This window comes from Mastomys coucha, unplaced genomic scaffold, assembly GCF_008632895.1.
Source record: "Mastomys coucha isolate ucsf_1 unplaced genomic scaffold, UCSF_Mcou_1 pScaffold15, whole genome shotgun sequence".
In the NCBI taxonomy this organism is placed as follows: Eukaryota; Metazoa; Chordata; class Mammalia; order Rodentia; family Muridae; genus Mastomys; species Mastomys coucha.
In genome coordinates this window covers 142913322-142932728 of record NW_022196897.1, presented here as the reverse complement: position 1 = coordinate 142932728, position 19407 = coordinate 142913322, and the positions used below count along the sequence as shown (strand labels likewise).

At 47.4% G+C, this 19407-nt stretch overlaps 2 protein-coding genes across 9 annotated transcripts in view; both read left to right on the top strand.

Moving 5' to 3' along the window:
* Soga1 (suppressor of glucose, autophagy associated 1) overlaps nt 1–8736 on the top strand; it is a 71064-nt gene extending 62328 nt beyond the window's left edge. The window contains exon 15 of the mRNA XM_031372536.1: nt 720–8736. Within this exon, the coding sequence (XP_031228396.1) occupies nt 720–866 (147 nt within the window). The 3' untranslated portion in view covers nt 867–8736. The remainder of the gene's footprint in view (nt 1–719) is intronic.
* Nucleotides 8737–10023: 1287 nt separating this feature from the next.
* The window catches only part of Dsn1 (DSN1 component of MIS12 kinetochore complex), an 11460-nt gene continuing 2076 nt past the window's right edge, over nt 10024–19407 (top strand). Inside the window, exons 1-9 of one of the 8 annotated variants that reach the window (XM_031372529.1) lie at nt 10024–10126; nt 10994–11136; nt 11255–11280; nt 11607–11924; nt 14133–14206; nt 14987–15059; nt 15977–16067; nt 17931–17990; nt 18382–18459. In XM_031372529.1, coding sequence (XP_031228389.1) covers nt 11256–11280; nt 11607–11924; nt 14133–14206; nt 14987–15059; nt 15977–16067; nt 17931–17990; nt 18382–18459 — 719 coding nt within the window. In that variant the 5' untranslated portion in view covers nt 10024–10126; nt 10994–11136; nt 11255. Of the gene's footprint in view, nt 10127–10993; nt 11281–11606; nt 11925–14132; nt 14207–14986; nt 15060–15976; nt 16068–17930; nt 17991–18381; nt 18460–19407 lie in introns of all 8 variants that reach the window. The other 7 variants (XM_031372535.1, XM_031372531.1, XM_031372527.1 and 4 more) reach the window with 7 other exon arrangements.

Sequence of the window (19407 nt, the reverse complement as noted above, 5' to 3'; positions counted from 1 at the left end):
ATGACCCTGACACAAAGAAACAAACAGAGAGTAAATTGGAGCTGAGGATGTAGCTCAGTGGTAGAGTACCTGCCTGGCTTGCTTAAAGCCCCTAGGTTCCATCTCTAGCACTGGGGGAAAAAGTGAATTGAGAAATATGTATTTCCATTCAGTAGAACATGACAGAGCCATTAAGACCGAGACCCAGGAGCTGGGGAGGTGGCTTGGCAGTTAACAGCATTGGCTGCTTTTCCAGAGGATCTGGATTCGGTTCTCAGCACCCACATGATAGCTCACAACTGCCTATAACTCTAGTTCCAGGGTGTCTCATACCTTCGAAACTCTACAGGCAGTCCATCCTTGCAGTTCACACACGCACAGGCAAACTTCCCAAACACAATGAAAGAGCAACAGCAAAGAGCGAACCAACAGAAACTTAGACATTCACAGCAGCAGACAAATATTTGCATTTTGCAAGTGCGTAATAAACTTTGGGGATGAAGTCGTGCTGGCCGTGTATGCGTAGAATGTTGAGAATCTCAATCTTGGACAGCACCTGCCTTCTCTGTACCTTGCAGACTTTATTAGAATGTGGATCCATTGCTGCCCTACGAGGAGTAACAGGTCTAGAGCAGAGTTTCAGCCCCTGCCTCAGTATGAGACATGGCTGAGTCCTGGCTCCCGGGTGGCTGTAGCCAGGGCCTCAGGCTGCTCCTGATCTCTTCTCTGTCTCTCCCTAGGATGCCGTTTGTGACTGTAGTGCCCAGTCACTTGCCTCTTGCTTCGTCCGGCCATCCCGCAACACCATCCGCCACTCCCCTTCCAAGTGCAGGCTGCACCCTTCAGAGTCAGGCTGGGGTGGGGAGGAGAGGGCAGCTCCCCAGTGAGTCCCAGAGCAGCCAAGCACCCGCCTCAAGCAGCCTAGACCCTGGAGATGAGGCAAGGCGTCAAGTCCTCAGCCTCGGTCCATCCATGGGGAACAGCAGCTGTGCCACTGCCACAGGAGAGCTTTCGCATTAAGGTAAAGCAAGGTGTCTTGCTGACTGCTGGGCATATGCGTATGCCTCTGATTTCCAGGGGAAGGCAGTGAGCAAGAAGAAAGACCAAACCTGGGTGACCAGGACTGGGCCTCAGAAGCACCTGAAGAGCTCCGCAAGTCAGCTCTGGGTCCTCAAGGGGGCCTGGCACCACTCACACCACTTCTTAGAAGGATCCAGGAAAGGAGGCATTTCTGGCCAGGCTCCAGGAACAGGGCTGCGAGAGATGCTCCCTACTGACCACATGTGGAGGGGAAGCCACTGAGAGGTTCCACTTTGCTTAGGGTCCAGCTCAAGGCTCTCAGAAGAATTGGGCCTGGGTGTGACTGTCACTTCTTGCTCCCCCCTCTCAGCCCTGCTGCTCTGGTGGCTAGGCCCTCCTGGAGCAGGGAAGGGGGACATGATAGAGCAGAGTCCAGGGCCAAGTACACTTGGAATCCTGGAGCCCTGGATCCCCCTGACTGTGCCCACATGTAGCAAGAACTGGGAGGCGGGTGGGAGTATGTGGGGTTCAGAGTAGGAGGCCAGAAGAGACGACTCCCTTGTCATGGGGACATGAGGGTCCAACTTTCGTAGGAGACTCCATGAGAACAGAAATGGGTAGCATCCATCTCAGCACCTGACGAAGAGGTAAATGCCTACATGCTGTGCCTCGATTCCTAGGACCTCTTTCTTGGTAGCAGGGTTAGGTGCTGCAGTCCTGCAGCGGCCGAAATGCTCCCTGGGAGAGACTATTGGTTAGGTCAGACCAGAGAGAGCGCTAAGAGGCCAGTGTCCCGGGACATAGCCCAAGACATGGGCATACATTTGTTTATTTGCCTAGATTGTTTATTTGAATTTTTCATACTATAAATATTTAAGGTGATTTACTTTATTTTAATAATTTAACTTACCCCCTTCCCATCTCAGAGCCCCTAAGGTAATTTATTAGAGGTATCCTTGCCACTGGGACAGCATGGGGCTTGTGACACCATGGAGTCTCCATGTGGCTGAGGCAACTCAGCACCAGGCTCGGGTCTCCTGGTTTTGTCAGAAGGGCCCTCAGCAGAGCTGGGCCTCTGCACCTTACTCCTCCAATACCACTGGCTATTTAGACTCAGAGCACTACATTTTCCCTCTTCGTCCGGTATTTGGCCCAGCCTCTACAGGCCAGACTGTAAATGCTTCAGAGGAACTGCAGGCCAGAATGGTGTCATCACTCCCCAGCCGTCCTCCACAATCTTTCCCACCCCTCCCTTCCCGCCAACACCTCTTCTCATGAGTTAAACCCAGATGACTGCAGCTCTGTTCCTTCCACGTTCCCGAAGTAAGAACTGGCAGGAAAACAGGATGGACTTGTAGAATGTTGTCTATTGCAGCTTTGCACACGGATCTGAGAGTGTCTACCAGCCTGCCAGCCTGTTCACCAGCGCTTCTCTTAGCCTTATAGCCACTCATGGCTCCTCAAGCCCCAGCTCTACTGCCTGTCCTTCCTGCACCTCTAGGAGTCGCCTGAACCACACCAGTATAACTCAACTGCAGTATGGGGAGGGCTCACATGCCTCCCCTTGGTGCCAAGGAACCAATTTCAGTTGTACACATGTGATGTGCCGCCCTCCTGTTCCTGGCTGGGGACCCAGACTCATCCAGGAATGGATTGGCTTTTGTGCAGAGGTCCCCTCAGAAAGGCGGAGAGCCAGCTGCATAGCTGGTTTGCTCCAGGACTAGGGAGAGGCCTCTACACTCCCACCTACCTGTACCCAGGCTATCTTTTTAGAAACACCTGGGCCAGTTACCCAAAGCCCCTCGACCCCATTCCCTATGGGCAGTATATCAGGGTCAGTGCTTTCCAGCAGCTGTTGACTTGTGTCCAGTAACTTGCGTGGGCATAGTCAGCAGGCCAGTGGACCGTGGGCCAGGTCCCTCCAGGATGCAACTGCTCTCCTCTAAGAGGTCAGAGGTCCCTCTAAGGTTATTTCCAGCTGAGGGGACCACACCAGGCCACAAGCCACCAGAGGCCTTCTGCCACCTCCCAGAGCTACCAAGAGCTTGGGAGGCTTGGAGAAAAGTGCCCATAGTCCTGAACTTGAGGGCTTAGGGGCCGTTCAGCCTTACCATCGTCTCCGTATGGGTTGTGCATTTCCACTGTCTTAGCACCTGGCTCCTGTGTCCCCCAACAGGTGTTGCCAGCTCCAGGTCTTGTTTTTCAGTCCCCGTTTCTAATTCTTGCTTGCCACCGTGCAAGGCCACTTGTCACTGTCCCTATGGAAGCCTCTGGATGTAGGGCTCAGTGGGGTTGAAAATGTTCCATGTAAATATTGGTTTGGTTTGATCTTTAGCATTTTACTTGGTAACTGGTTCTGTTTTCTTTGGGGGTGGGGTGGAAGGGTTGGTTTGTAAATCTCTCTACTCTTTTGAAATGTAATTTCTAAGTTTGTTTGTTTCTTCAAATGCCTTTTATGTCTCAGTAACATTCCCAAAGCAGAAAACTGCCTGGCTTACATGGGGGCACGCCCCTTGAGGCCTGGAGTCATGGGAAGGAGCTCCGCCCTTCCTCCTATCTATGCTCTTTCTGTTTACCTCTGCTTTTCTCCTCCTCTTCCTCCTCCTCTCCTTCCTCCTCTCCCACTTCTTCCTCTTTTTCCTCCCCCCCCCTCCCTCCTCTTCCTCTTTTTCCTCCTCCTCCAGCTTCTCTACCCTACTCCCAGAACAGATGCCCAAAGGAGCCCTGGGGTCCCATCCTCTAAAAGATTGCCTGGCTTGTGCCCATAGGGTTGACACAGATTGGCTGGGGGCACAAGGGAGAATTAAGTTACATGATCGAAACTAAGCTATGTCTCACCTCTTCCCAAGGCTAACCCAAATGAAACCATCTTGGAGGCAGTGGTAACTGGTTTTGAAATGAGATTCAGAGCCCTGACTGAACAAGGCATCAGCATCCATTTGCCTTTGCCTCGTAGCCTTCCTCCCACCAAGGCTAGCCTCTAGCGATCTTGTTCTCTAGGAGCTCATATTTCTAAGTTTGTCTTGGCCTCTCCAGTGATATTCATCTACCAGCTGGCCTCCAGGTGACAAAACTGAGTACTCAAAAGACCTGAACTTCTAGGCACCACCATGCGGTGCTTGTTATGTACCTTTGATGGATAATCTGTCACTCAGCTTTGTCTCTTACCCAGACTCTTCCCTTTACCACCCACCCAAAATGATCCAGTTCCAGCCTCAACTGCCCACTGCCTCCTCCCTCTCCCTCCTCACTGTAATAGCAAACATCCTTCCACCGTCCTCCCTACTGCACTGTACTATTTAGGGATCACATCACTATCTCACCAGCTCTCCTTAGTCTCTCAAGGGCAACTCGAGGGGCAGTTTTGACAGGACGGGGCTTAGTGCTCTCATTCTACAGAGGGGAAAACAGTTTTTGCCCTGGAGCCCTGAACCAGGAAGTCATCAACTGTATAGCTGGATTCTTCTTGGCCTTGTGTACAAACTCACTGGGGTGCTGGCTAGAGTTAAGGCATCCCAAACTTGCCACTGCCGAACCCAGAGACAGGCTTTCAATTCTGGACCTTTGTTCCAGAGGCCAGGTAGTTCAGGGACCCACTGCACCCGAACCTCTGAGAGCAAGTTCATCCTGCAGATTTCTAGGTCTTACCACAGCCTCTAGACAGAGGTCCTATGGGTTTAGCCCTCTGGAGATCCATAAGTACCAGTGACCAGTGTTTACATTCACAGTACCAGCCATTCCTAACTTTAGCATTCTGAGTCAGTGTTCACAGTGCTAGGTCCTGAACAAGAGCCCGAACACTGATTGTTTAGCCCTGAGCACTGAGATTTGTGATTTGGGGGATGGGTGTCTCGGCCAAACTCTGCTTTGGGTACATTATTCCAAGGGTTTTCAAAGGGCATCAAAAACAGTCTTCCACCTTAGTCAGATGTTTCATAAAACAACAAAGCCAGAAAGGCCAGTGGCACAGACCTTTAATCCTGGCTACTCGGGAGGCAGAAACAGGAGGATCAAGTTCAAAGCCTGTTTGGGCTATGGAATGAGTTCAATGTCAGCCTGGGCAATTTTTTAAAGGTCTTATCTCAAAGATTTTAGAAAGTGGTGGATAGTTCAGTGGTCAAAGCTTGCTTCATATATGTGAGGCCCAGGGTTCTCTCCCTAGTCACAATGGGACATCAGAGGACAAGAACTAAGGGGATGTGTTAATTACACAGTGTAAAGTGGACTCTCTTCCTCCTCCTGCTATTTGTCTATTTTTTGTTTTTTAGACACTATCTTGCTATGTATCGCTGGCCAATCTGGAAATTGCTATATTAGACCTTAAATCTGTGGTAATTTTCCTGCCTCTGCCTCTCAAGTTCTGGAATTACAGGCATGTACTACCATACCCAGCCTTAAATTTTGTTCTGGGTGCCATGGTGAGAAGTGAAACACTTTTATCAGCCAATCATGATGCTCCTAGTTTGTACTAATGTGGAACCTGAGATCTCTTTATAGACCCTGAAGCTGATTGGTGTAATACCTGCTTAGCCTAAGATAAGACATGTTTTCCAGAAGACTGTCTACAAAATAATAAACTGCCCCCAGTTTGATTGACCTTGGCCAAATCACATGACTAGTCTATGCCCCTCTTTCCCCAGCTGTAAAGTGGTGGCTGTGGAGAAGATACGTTGTGCCTGTTTGTCTAAAAAAAGCTGATGTTCTATATAAATCTGAATGAATCTGACCACACTCTTTATAGCCATGGAGCCCCTCAGCGCCCTGGCTCCAGTGGTAGGGAAGTACCTCCTTTGGCCTTAAATAGACGGGGACCAGAGGAGAATCTCACCAACCTGCTCACATTTTAAAATGCTACTGTAGTCCTTCTGTGTGCATATGTGCATGTGTTTGCACATGCTGGGGATGAGACTCAGGGCCTAGTGCATGTGAGGCAAGCATCTTACCGCTGAATTACATCTCCAACCCCAAAGAAGCGTTTTTAAAAGTATTTACTTTGAGACAGGGTCTCTTGTATCGTCAGGTGGTCTCCAACTCATTATGTAACCAAGGATGAGCACCAAGGATGAGCTTGCATCTCTTACTACCTTTCTGCCTCTGTCACTGTTGGGCATTTGCCACCGCCCCTGGCCTTTAAGTACATTCTCAATACTGTGTTAACCACCACTATCTCCAGAACTTCTTGGTCTCAAACTAAAATACCACACCCCCATAATAATTACTAATTGACCTCTACACAGCAACTCCCACCCTGCCCCAGGCTGGATGACCTCTGGTCTGATTTCTCCCTTCTTTACTGGCCTGTTTTAGGTACTCATGTAGATAGGGTCCAGTATTTATCCTTCTGTCTCACCTCTTTATGTTTTACATGTGGAGAAGGGTATGGCTTGCCCAAGGCCTCTGAGCAAGGCAAGGGACTAGCTACTAGCAGGTCCCAGAGTTCCTGGTTCTCCGAAGATTCTGTACAGCATGCTCCGAGGGTGTGGCTGAACCCTCATCTTGGTTGGGGTTCACTTCCCACCTCATATGCCTCTCCTCTATCATCTATAGTCTCCCTCCTGTCACTATGTCCTACCTGGTTCCTGCCACTAGATGGAGTGGCCCTAGCTTAGGGCCAGGTTTACTCTTCTGGGGCCCTGGGCTCTCTATAGCACTAGCCCTCAGCCTCCTGTGTCCTCTGGTGTGCTTTTCCCTCCTGTGGGTTTGTGTGTGTGACCTTGGCAGTCTCCTCCCTGTCCCAACAAGCTCACCTGCCCATCCCATCTCTAAAGTGCCATGTACAGCCTGTCTCCCTATTCCAACGTTTGCTCTCAGATCCGGAATTATCCCGTCTTGTGTTTATTTTGTATTTTCTCTCACTAGAGGCATCTGCTTCTTCCATGGATCATGCTACTCCATCTATCTCTTCCAGTCCTCCCCATCAGACTCATCCAACTCTCTGCCTCCTGTGTCCTCAGTCTCCCAATAGCATCGCCTTCCACTGGGAGGATGGGTGGTGGACACAGACTAGCTCTTCACTTTTGGGTCTTCTCTGCCCAGCCCACTCTTGGTATAATGCAGGGGAAGCTTGACCTCTCTTTCTTTGGTTTTGTGCCTCTCTGTCCATCCTATCAGTTCTCCTCTGCAAATCAGCTCATCTTGGCAGAACCCAGTCACCTGAACCAATGGCATCTGCAGTTTGCAGAATCCACAGATCCATGAAAGGGGACTGAGAATGTCCTGGGCCACAGCCCCTGCTCCACTTCATTTTCTCACCCTCCTGGGACCCTCCTCTTCCCTCTGCCTACCCCATTGACCTGGCCTCCCCTTCCTGTCCTTCGACAGCTCCCTGGACCCTGAAGAAAGAGGCTTCGGTTTCCTCCAAGTATCCTAGAAGGACTGAGGCAGTTGAGTCCTTGTCACACCACATGCAAAACCACCGGTGCCACTTCTAGAAGAGAGACCTCAGCTGGCAGTCTGGAGACCTATCCCAAGTTTGCGCCTCCCCATCTTATGGTCCTCTTAGGAGCACTGTGATGACCCTATGGGCCTCAGCTATCCTTTGTGTTTCAGAGCTCTGTAGCCTCCCCTGGATCCACTGGGCCCTGGCAACTCCTGTTCTTGGCTCAGCTATTGATCTCTGTGCCTTAGTTTACTTCTCCACACAGGGGGACTCACCCACCATATCATTCCTAGCATCTATCCAGACCTTTTGGTGCCTCTTCAGCTGGGCCTTGCCAACGTGGCCAAGGCAGCTGGGTTACCACTGGCAACTCTGTCCCCATAGTAGAAGCATCACCAGAAATACTGGAAGAAATGCAGATTGTTGGCCCCACTGAAGCACACCCAGCAGGTTGGGGTATGAAAGAGCCTCCAGTCATTCTGATGTAGACAGGTTTGCCAACAGCAACAGGGTTGTGGGCCCAGGTGAGCTTTCAGTGCAGCTTGGGCAGGAACCGGTGCTGGCCTGAGCCAAGAACAATGGAAAACAACCAACCAAGGGGACTCCTAGATTCAGGGCCTCTGGCCCAACACAAAACAACACTGTGGCATTTCCTCTTTCTGGAAGCTGGAGTAGGGGCAATGGTCTTGCAGTTTTCCTGTTATCTCTCTGTCTCCATTTCAGCCCAACTCACCATCCCCCAATAATCGGTGGTCACAGCAGGCAAGGGGCAGAGTCCCTGGGATCCTCACCATTGCCAGAGGGTCTCTGTGTAAAGGGAAAGAAACCCAAGGCTGCAAGAACAAAATCCCATGCCCGCTCACCTTTCGCTCCTGTGCTGCACCTCCTCGTCCTCCCAATGTAGACAGCGTAGAGACTGTGTAGACAGTGCCAAAAATCAGTTCCAACCCCCAGCGCCTAAGAAGAGCTAGAGACGGCCTTTCTTCTCCACCCTGACTCCCCTCATGAACCTGGCCAATACTGTGAAGCCCCTTTTTGCTCAGCCTGGTTTCCTGGTGAGGGTCCTGCAGTCGTGGGCCCTGCCGGACCCCTCGGGAGGGAAGGGACCAAGGGCATCCTTGGGCCAACTGTCCACCTCTCCCTTCCACTGTTCTGTCCTCCTCCTCTTGCTTCCACTACTCCCCTCTGTCTTCCTATCTTTAAAGGCTCCTTCCCAGGACATACTGGGTGGTGGACAGCATCTAGTCCACCAGCTGTCCCTGCCCTGTGTCTTATTTCAGACATGAGACCTGTACAGTGTAAACTTACAAAGTGTTTTTAATGGTTGTAGATTGAAAATAAAGTATGTCATATAAGCAGTTGCCTGCTCTCTGCTTTTCCCGGGAGAGGTGTTCCAAAGTGATGTTCAGGAAATCAAACACACTTCTTAGCTGGGCGGTGGTGGAGCACGCTTTTAATCCCAGCACTTGGGAGGCAGAGGCAGGCAGATTTCTGAGTTTGAGGCCAGCCTAGTCTACAGAGTGAGTTCTAGGACAGCCAAGGCTACACAGAGAAACCATGTCTCGAAAAAAAAAAACAAAAAACAAAAAAAAACAAAACACACTTCTTTCAGATAGCTGTTGAAACTATTAGACCAGAATGGTAGAGTAGAAACTTCTGGAATATACAGTTCTACTTTTTACCAGAAAAATTACAAGGGACCACAATTACATCAGAAAAAAAATGGCCAAAATTATCAAAATTATGCTTCAGCCAGCCATCTGCCATCTTCTGCTTCTTTAGGTTTTGTTTTGTTTTGTCTTTTGTTTGAGACAGGGCCTCACTATGTATCCTCTGCTGGCCTGGAGCTTTTGATGTAGACTAGGCTGGTCTCAAAGGCACAGAGATCCCCCTGCCTGTGTCTTCATGTGTCACCACAACTGGCCCTTTGGAGTCTTTCGTACTACTCTCAATTCAGCATTCACAAGGTTCGGATCTGAAAGGAATCACTTCCTTGATGCATGGCGGCATTCTGATGGCACTACACCTTGTCCTGAAGAAGATCCTCCCAGGCTCGGGAGAGTGGAGCAGGCATGGGTTGGGCTCCTGGGAGCACTGAACATCTGGGGTCAATATAGAAGGGTAGACGGACAAAGGAAAGGCGTTCCAGTCAAAAAAGCATGCTCGAACAACGGAGCAGAGGCGAGAATTTCCACGGGGTGGTGGCCTTGGGGTTGGCCTGTGTTAAAGCTGACAGGGGGTGTGTTTGAAGTATACTAGGTACTTCATGGGAGGGGCCCATGGAGCAGGAGTGGGTAGGCAGGGGACAAACTGAGTTCAGATCTCCAATTCTCCCTGGAGAAAGTCACTGTCCACCCTTTTGAAGTCAAAGAGATAGAAGGGGAAGCCATGGCCCAGAAGAGGAGTACAGCACCTCACTCTGACTTTCATAGGTAGGATGGACGGCGGGAAAAGTCATCAAACTGGTGCTTTGGAGAGGGCAATTCCCCGGTCTGGGTGTAGCTGCAGACGTGGTTGATCCGGATCTGGGTGAAAACTTTAGGACAAGGTGGGCTTGGGCTAGAACGTTGAACACCGGAGTACGCATGCGCCCCGCTGGAGGCACCGGTCGTGCGTGCCAGCGCGGAGGCCGCGCGCTGCGCATGCGCAGTCACTCGGCGGGAGTTTCGTAAGTACCCGGGGCGGCGCGGAATCACGAACCGGACTGACGCGGGAGAGGACCTCGGCGGTGACGCCGAGTCTGCAGAGGTGACCTTGGGCTTACTGTTTCAGGAGCGGGGGGGAAGGGGAGCTGGGCTGGACGGCTGTCGCCGTGGGGTTCGGAAGTCGCAGACATCTCTCCGGATGTGGCTCGCTCTCCCCTGACCCGCCTCTCCCAGCTGCAGGGCCCCGGGGTTTGGAGACTTTCCCCTGACAGGACGCCCGAGGAAGGCCACTCCTCTCTCCCGGGCACTGCTGGCACCCCTGGCTTCAGATAGTGGGCACGGACAGGGCAGAGGGCTGGGATGGCAGCCCGGGATGCGCTGCTGTGCTCCGGGCTGTCTGCCTACGGAACCTGGGCCTACAGATAGAGTATCTTACTCAGAGCTGTGGAACGTGATGAATGGGGAATGATGTAGGAAGGCGGTTAAGTGTACAGGCTCATAAGCGCTTAAATGTCTGGTATCCAAGCTTGACTCTCGATCAGCCATAAGAACTGTGGTGATTTAGATCCTTGAAGGACCATTCTTTGTCCTTTCAGTGTGGTCCCTCAGCATCCGTTCGTTTTTTTCACCAAGCATCCTCCACATTCAGCGGTCTTTTGGGAGGGAGACTTACATGCAAGATGGAGGGATGCCCGACCTTGCCTCTCCCGGTCTGTTGTCTGTGACAGGTGCTGGGAATGGGGATGTGGTGCAGTCTACAGCCAGTTCTATAGAGAAAAGATGTGTGGCCTCCAAATATGCCAAAGAAAAGTGACTTCGTGTTGAAGCAGTATTGGGAAGGATGAATCTGTTTTATGGGTAGAAGGACAGATGTGGGCAGAGATTAAAAAGTGGGATTTCCAGGCATGACAGAATCTGGAGAGAATAAGAGATGATGTGGGATTGTTCTGTTTGTTTGTTTGTTTTCTAGTTTGGAAAACAGAGATCCTTATACGTTCAACTGGGAGCTAGTGAATTCACAAAGTGATCAGGGGCTAAGATAGGTTCTCTCTACTGAGTTCTTGAAGACAGCAGTCAGTGATAATAATCTTGCTGCTGAGAATCATGGAGGAGGCAAGTGAGGGCATTTGAAGCACAAGACCTATTATGGGATAGCAAAGCCCCTGTGAGGCTGGAGCTGGAATGTGAAGAACAGATCACCTCATTTTCCTGTTTTCCTATTCTCATCCAGGATGACTTCAGTGACCAGATCAGAGGGTGAGTTTTACAGTGAAATTCAGTGCCTCTTGCTTTGGGATCAGGTTCCTGAACTGTCACAGAATCCTCCTTGGCTCCTGGTGGATTTAGAATCCCACGTGTGGATTTGCAGAAAGGCCTTCTCTGTGTTTTTATTACCAGGGAAGTAGGTTCCCCTCTTTCCTCTGTTCCTTCTGCCTATGTTCATAGGAAGCTGATATTTCAACTGTATGCCATCTTGTGGGAGTGTGCATTTTCTCTTGTCACCCTTTGCTCAAATACTTACTGAGGTTTGTGTCTGAGGTAGGTTTGATTTTATATTTTGACTTTTCTATAACAAATGCTAGACCAGGAACCAGCGATGTCCGAGACTCCGGATCATCAATTGCAACCAAGTCTCAAGACTTTGGAAGCGTTGCCTCCATCCTCTGCCTACCAGGAAATGGTGACACAAGACGTTTCAAAGGAAAAAAACCACTTTGGCCCTGAAGAGGGGGACAGTTGTGGTGCTGACCACCAGGAGGGACCTCAGTTGAGGTCTTTTCATTTGGACCCTCTAGAACAGTCTCTCCGTCATCAAGACAGAAGGCAGTCCTGGAGACGAGCAAGCATGAAAGAAATAAGCCGGCGGAAGTCATTGGCTCCCTTTCACCCGGGCATCACAGGTGGGGCACTGTGTACCTAAAGCAATGGATGTCCAGCTCATCTAAGAGGCAGCGAGACATGAATGTCAGAAAGTGTAGCAGGTAGACAGGACTTGGCTACGTTTTAGCTACGCAGCTTTGAACACATCAGCTTCTTGTGCCTCAGTTTCCTTACCTATAAAATGGAGATAATTCTACGGGCACATTGTTGTTTATAAATCCTGATGCCACACAGTTATGTTTGGTATTACTTGCTGTTTATATATTAGCTGCCATGAACAGCGATCCTGGTTGCTAATTATTTAGTGCACCATGCTATCTAGGGTGCCAGGGACTTGAGTCCCTCCTATGTCTCATTCCCTAAGACGGGACAGAAGGTCAGTGTGGTGAGACCTGCTTGGTTCTAGCCTTCTTAAAGGACTCAGAAGGAAGATGCACTTAAAAATACATTAAATGGGGACAGGTATGTAATTCAGTGGCGAGGTACATATCTGCCGTGCCCGAGGCCCCACATTCAGTCCCCAAAACTTAAGAAACAAAAAGTAAGATGATTTTTAGGGATGCCATATTTGAATGTAATTTGTGACTTTTGTCTAAATTTACAATCACTTGATATGCCAGTATCAAAGTACAGGATATTAATGCAGAAAGTCGAGTTTGAGCCTGAACGTCACTTCCTTTGTATTAAGTCCTCAGTAAGCTGGGGAAATACACCTCCACACATGGGCCCTTGGCAGCTACCAGACCCTCAGCATTAAAGCCGTTGGGATTTCTCTTAGGAGGCGGCATTTCTGGAAGGGATCTGAATTAAAACAGCCAAGTCCAAAAACTGCTGCCATAGTGCCGTGCGCTCTGTTGCCCAGCCGTGCCAGGAGAGTGCTTGCTTGTCCATGCTAGCCCTACCTTCACTCCCATTCCAGGGCGTCAGTTCGTATGCCGTGGACTCACCCATATAATAAGATGAATAATTTTTCTGGTAATCCCTGGCTACCTGCTAGGCTTCCTTGCTTATGACTAGAAAGACCTTCAGCTGTAGGGCAAGAGTTCTTAAAGCCGACTTTCTACTATATGATAATTGTTATTTTAAGTGGATGTCATTGAAATAAGAGCAGGTCCATCTTACAGTGTTTGAGTCAGTAACACAATTATGTGAAGCACCAGCCAGTCCATTCGCAGGACCTGCTGTACAACCTTGGGCAAAGAGTCTAACCAGCCTGTGTGCCACAGTGTTACCATTTGTTAGCAAAATAGAATCAATGCCAGGCACGGCCATTCTTGCCTGTGATCTCAGCACTTTGGAGTCTGATGCAGGAGGATTGCCAGGAGTTTGAGACCAGCCTGGGCTATATTTCAAGACTGTGTTTCAAAAAAAGCCCAAATAAATATAAGGTATTTGCCTTAAAATTTTAGTGAGACGTCATAGCAGGAAAGAAAAATGTCTGTTATTCAGCAGGTGTTCAGCTGGTACTGGCTATTAATATTAGCTGACCACAGGCAGCATGCTGCATACCTGCTGGCATACTTGGGTTTGAAGCATGGCTTCTCCAGCCTGTCTTCCGACGGTCTACTTTCCATACTTGATTGAGTTTCTTCATTTGTAAAGTGGAGCTTATATTGTTTATAAGGAATGGTTCTTAATTTTCAGTGCTGAGGGTAAAACTCAGTCCACGTACAATCAAGGCAAGGTTTCAACCATTGAGCAACAGCCCCAACACCAGAAAATAGCTCTTCGGATTATGTGCTAAACCACATTGCAGTGCCTGTCATACAAATGCCTTCTAAGAAAAGGTTTCTCTGTGTAGTCCTGTCCTAGAACTCGCTCTATAGACCAACCAGGCTGGCCTTGAATTCAGAGATCCACCTGCCTCTGCCTCCCAAGTGCTGGGATTAAAGGCATGCACCTGCACCATTAGCCTAAATTGTTTTTATCTACCTTGTTTGTTTTTTAATTGACATTCAAAGCAATAGGCTTCCTTATGATATTGTCAACTACTTTGTTAAATAAAATATGATTTTAATGTAATACATGAAAAGATTCGATTAACACTTGGAAATTTGGGTGCATGAAAGTGTGAACTTCATTCCTCAGTGAGCTTGGAGAAATTAGAATTCTGTTCTTACTCTGAAGGCAGCTTGACTTACGCTGGGTTACCTGGAGAGGGAGGAGGTTTTTCAGTTTTGTCTTGCTGACTAAGTTTGATGTTTGTTTAATGTGCTGTTCTGTGTCAGAGCTCAGCAGGTCAATCAGTGTGAAGTTAGCACAGAGCCAACGGCTTGGGGCCCTCCTGCTCTCCAGCTTCCAGGTAAGATTTTCAGGGATCATAAGTGTTTTCATTTGGTGTATCTGTAATTGTTACAACTTCAGAGAGATGTCAGTGTCAGTGATGAGCCTGGAAAGGATGCTTTTCCATGCAGGCATTGATTTAAAAGCCAGTTCTCTCCTGGGCAGCTGAGCGGTCTTTGCACTGAACTCTGCTGCTGTTAGTGGAGCAGCTGAGAGATTTCCCAGCATCGTTTACTCATTGGCAGCAAGTGGTGGGAATTTAGAGTGGAGAGGTCAAGATCTGTTACTGTGGACATTTCAAGGCTAACTACATGGTAGACCAGCGTTTTATTGTGTTTTATGGCATGGGTGCTTCTGACTGTTTAGATGAACAAATAATTTGTGTGAACTAAATGACCATTGTTTTCCCTGAGTTAAAAATCAAAACATAAGCCAGGTGTGGTAGTGCGTGCCATATAGGTGGGTTTGAGTCCAAGGACAGCCTGGGCTACACAAACCCTGTCTCCAAGAAACAAACAAAAAAGTATACCATATGTACATATGTGTGTGTGTATATGTATGTATCTATACATACGAATATGTAATATATAAATATATACATTTGTACATAAATATATTTTAAAAATATAGAGAGTGAGCAACAGAGAATTTTTCTTTATATACTTATCTATATAAAAAGTGTTGGATGAAAAAGTTAGGCTCTGTAGTTTTTATCGTAAAGTTTATAGTAACATGAAGCCACAAGCAGCTTACCTGGGAGACTTGGCTTCTACTAAAAGTGCTTCTTTTTTTTACTTAGTTCTCTGTTGAAAAACTTGAACCTTTCTTAAAGACTACTAAGGACTTCAGCCTTGAATGTTTTCGAGCAAAAGGTGAGATGCTAAGCTAGACAGGTCTCTGACCTTCTCCCTTCCTCCTTTTGGAGCGAGCCAGCATGTGTTCAATGTCGTCTATAAAACCAGGGTCCTCGCCTCGTTAAGCATTGCTCCTTACCACTACATTCCTCGATGTTGCCTGACTTCTGTGACGCTTTCTCTTCAGTGATAGCATTCACATTTTGGGGAAAAAGTAAAATTATATGGCTATCTATGTTTAACTGTTTTTTCATGAGTAGAGTATAAAAACACTTATTCCTGTCCCTTTCCACTTAGCTCTCTACCCAAAGAAAAGGATAGTTTTCTTTGGTATTTTTGTTGCTCCCCACCCCCCACGCACATATAGTTACTTTTCTATTACTGTGATAAAACATCATGACCAAGGCAACTTATAAAAGAAAGTATTTAATTGGGCTTACAGTATCAGGTAACTGAGTACATGAGGGCAGAGCAAAGGCACTGTTGCAGAAATATCTGAGCATTTACATCTTGATCTGCAGTGGGGGGCAGAGAGTAGAACAAGTCTTTGGAAACCTGAAAACCCACCCTTACAGACACACCTCCTTCAACAATGCCACAGCCCCTCAAACCTTCCAAAAAAGTTCCATCAACTGGGACCAAGTATTCAAACATAGGAGCTCATAGGGGCCATTACTAATTAATCCATTATCACCATCCCTCAGTGCTGGGTACAAACCCAGGGACTTGAACTTGCTAGGAAAGTTCTCTGCCATGGGGCTGAACTTCTAACCCCCAAATAAAGTCTTTTTGTCCTTACATGACTCTGGTGTGTGAAAGAGGGCCAGAATGGGATAGGAGACTCTAGACTAGGAAACCCCTTAATATCTTTGTCATCTGCTTGTTGTGAACATTTGTGGCCTTTCTATTTTATGACATAAATTTATTTTCCCTAGCATCTTCTCTCTCTGAAGAATTGAAACATTTTACAGAAAGGCTGGGAAATGATGGAACACTGCAAAAATGTTTTGTTGAAGATTCAGAAGAGTAAGCGCAGCTCCCCTTCTGTCCTTAATTATAACTGAGTTAAAACTTGATTATAATTAAACCATTGCTTACATAAGTCTATCCAGCACCTATGTTCCACCACGCTCTGTAATTACTTATTTTTGCTTTCCTGAGATAGGGTTTCTGTAGTCTAGATGAGCCTTAACCTTTAGGCCATCCTTCTACATCTACCTCCCATGTGCTGGGATTAGAGGTATGCCATGCTTGACTTGTAAGGGGATATAGAGGTGAGAAGTCAAGTTCCAGGGCTGGAGAGATGGCTCAGCAGTTAAGAGCACTGACTGCTCTTCCAGAGGTCCTGAGTTCAAATCCCAGCAACCACATGGTAGCTCAAAACCATCTATAATGAGATCTGATGCCCTCTTCTGGTATGTCTGAAGACAGCTTATATATAATAAATAATAAAATCTTAAAAAAAAGGAAGTCGGCCGGGTGTGGTGGTGCACGCCTTTAATCCCAGCACTTGGGAGGCAGAGGTAGGCAGATTTCTGAGTTCAAGGTCAGCCTGGTCTACAGAGTGAGCTCCAGGATAGCCAGGGCTATACAGAGAAACCCTGTCTCGAAAAACCAAAAAAAAAAAAAAAAAGTCAAGTTCCCTTTGTCATATTTGTATTAGAGGAGACAACAGAAAATTCAATCTCAGCCAGTAATAATCCAGGAAGTCAGCAGGTAGGATAGTGACAGGGGGAGGCAACTTAGCAAGAGTGTTGAGAGAGGACCCCAATGGTTTCACTCTAGGACTGGAACACAGAAGACCTGGGTAGTGAAAAGTGACAGCTGTGGAAAGATTGAGGGGACCATTCCTTAGGTCTCTGATTGCCATGCAGAGGGTAGCTTATATTCTAATGCTCTTTGCAAGCAAGAATATTAGCAGAATGGGCTGGCAGGATGGCTGAGTGGGGAAAGGTAAGTGCTCTCACTACACAAGCTGATGACCTCATTTTTATCTATGCCTCCCTTGGTAGAAGGAAGTGAATTCATTGTTGAAAGTTGACATCTTATTTCTACATACACTGTATTATGTGCACACATTCACATGTGCACACATAAGCACACACTAGTAGAATTTATGTTTATAGGGTATTATGTTTATCTATAAGTAGAATTTATGTTAAGAGGGTATCATCCCCTTTGTAGTCCTTCAATGGTGGGGCTGCCATGGCAGTGCCTGACTCCACCCTGGAACAAATCATGCACTTAATCTGAATTTGGAATTCATGCGAGGTCCCCCCTTCCACAAGTTCTTGAGAGTGCTATCTCTAACCAGACATGAAATATTTTAGCCCAACAAAATTTCCTTATGTATTTAAGCACAGGCCACTGCATCCCTGCTGGAGGTACTGTGCGCACGCCTTGGTGGACAGACAAGGACCACACCACTGCTACCCTGTCTTTACCATGTGGAAAGGCGTGTGCGTCTCCCACAGTTCGGCAGGTTCAGTCCTGCTGCTTTCCCTTTAGAGAGAGTCATCTAATTGAGCTGAGCCATGTGAGATTGCTACATTGTGAGGAGCCAGAACACAGTCTTAAAAACCAAGTAAATAGATTTGCCTTTAATTCTGTTTGCAGTAGTCATGGACTTTTAAAGCTAGGGAGAAAGAGTAAAGAACTATTTTTAGAAAGCTAAATCTCCATGATTTGAATGGGAATTGATGAGAAAAACAGAACTACTTAGCTATTACAAGAACAGACTAGATATTGTGTCATCCCTCTTCCCCTAAGAACATTTTCTGAACAATAAAAAACTATGAAGATATTTTAGTGCTACTAAAATTGTGTAACTCATTAAAAGCAAGTGTTTGGAGAATTTATATTAGTCTCATCATGTCATCTATATTCCAGAAAAGCGGCAGATTTTTCACTGGGAGCATCAGTAGCTGAAGTGAAAGAATATATCACAAAGTAAGTGAAAGGAAGAAGCCTTCCTTGGAAAACTGTACTTTGTTCTCCTTCCAGGAAATTACTGAACCTGGAGAGCATGCCTGGTACACATGGTGGGCAGCACTCATGTGTCTGCTTTAGAAGTGACAAGGCTGATGACCAGCCCTGTGACCAGCCCTGATGGACAGTGTGATAGGGTGGAGTCTAGGAAATTGGGTGTTAATTTGATTTTAACAGCTTGTGTATTACTTGATTAAATTAATATCCTCTGAATCAGTTGAGCTTTCTAATCCTTTAACGACCTTTTAATGCATTTTATAACCAGATTATATGCCTAAAGTACTTACTGTTCCCCTGAGTGATTACAAATGTGACCGAAAGTTAACTGAATTTCTCTTCTCAAATTCCACAGGTTTTCTCTAGAGCGTCAGGCCTGGGATCAGCTCTTACTGCAGTACCAGAACGAGGTTCCACCTGAAGAGATGCCCAGGTTAGACCTGGGAACTGGAAAGGAGCCACTGTCTGTTTACCCTGTGTGGTTTGATTTGAGTGTTTTTCAAATCCATTGTACAAATTGAGTGTTGCATCTGTTTTTGGGCGTCAGTCAGTTTAAAGTGTCTGTTCTTGGTGGAAAGAGAGGGACCCAGAACAGAACTGCTTCCGGGTTGTGGTTTTGGCCATCAATCAGATTCCTCAGGGAGACGGGCACATAGCCATCTTGCCCCGTTCACCTGGTACTATGCCAACAGTGGTCTTCAAGAGACTTTAGTGAGCACATGGTTTTTGAGCTGTAGATAAGAGAGTCCCTTGGTTAAGGCCTTAAACAGGCAGCCCTGAGGGAAGTGGCATGGGAGGTAGAAGGTGTGAGAGGCCATGTTTGGTAGTTAATTCCGAGGGAGGTGAGAAAACACCAGATTTTGGTTTATTTAGCTTCTGAACTAATTTTGTTAATTTAAAATATGGTCTCACAAGGCAGCCATGGGTAGTCTCAGCTCCCCAGATGTGCCTCAGGTTCACAGCCCTGCCGCAACTTCCCAGTTGCTGGAATTGTAAGTGTAGCACCATAAACCTCTCACTGGCATTTGAAAGCTTCTTCTCCCAACTAGACCTCCACTGCAAAGCCAACTCTAAAATATTAGGTGAGGGGCTGGAGGGACGGCTCAGCAGGTAAGAGCACTGGCTGCTCTTCCAGAGGTCCTGAGTTCAAATCCCAGCAACCACATGGTGGCTCACAACCATCTGTAATGGGATCCAATGCCACCTCCTAGGGTGTCTGAAAACAGCTACAGTGTACACATATCTATAAAACAAATAAATTGTTAAAAAAAAGTTAGGTGAAACCCTAATTACAGAAGTGATATAAAGAGACTTTGAAAAACATGAATTTGGGTGGGGGGGACAAGGTTTGCCTCTCAATGGCTCTCTCATATTATTTCCA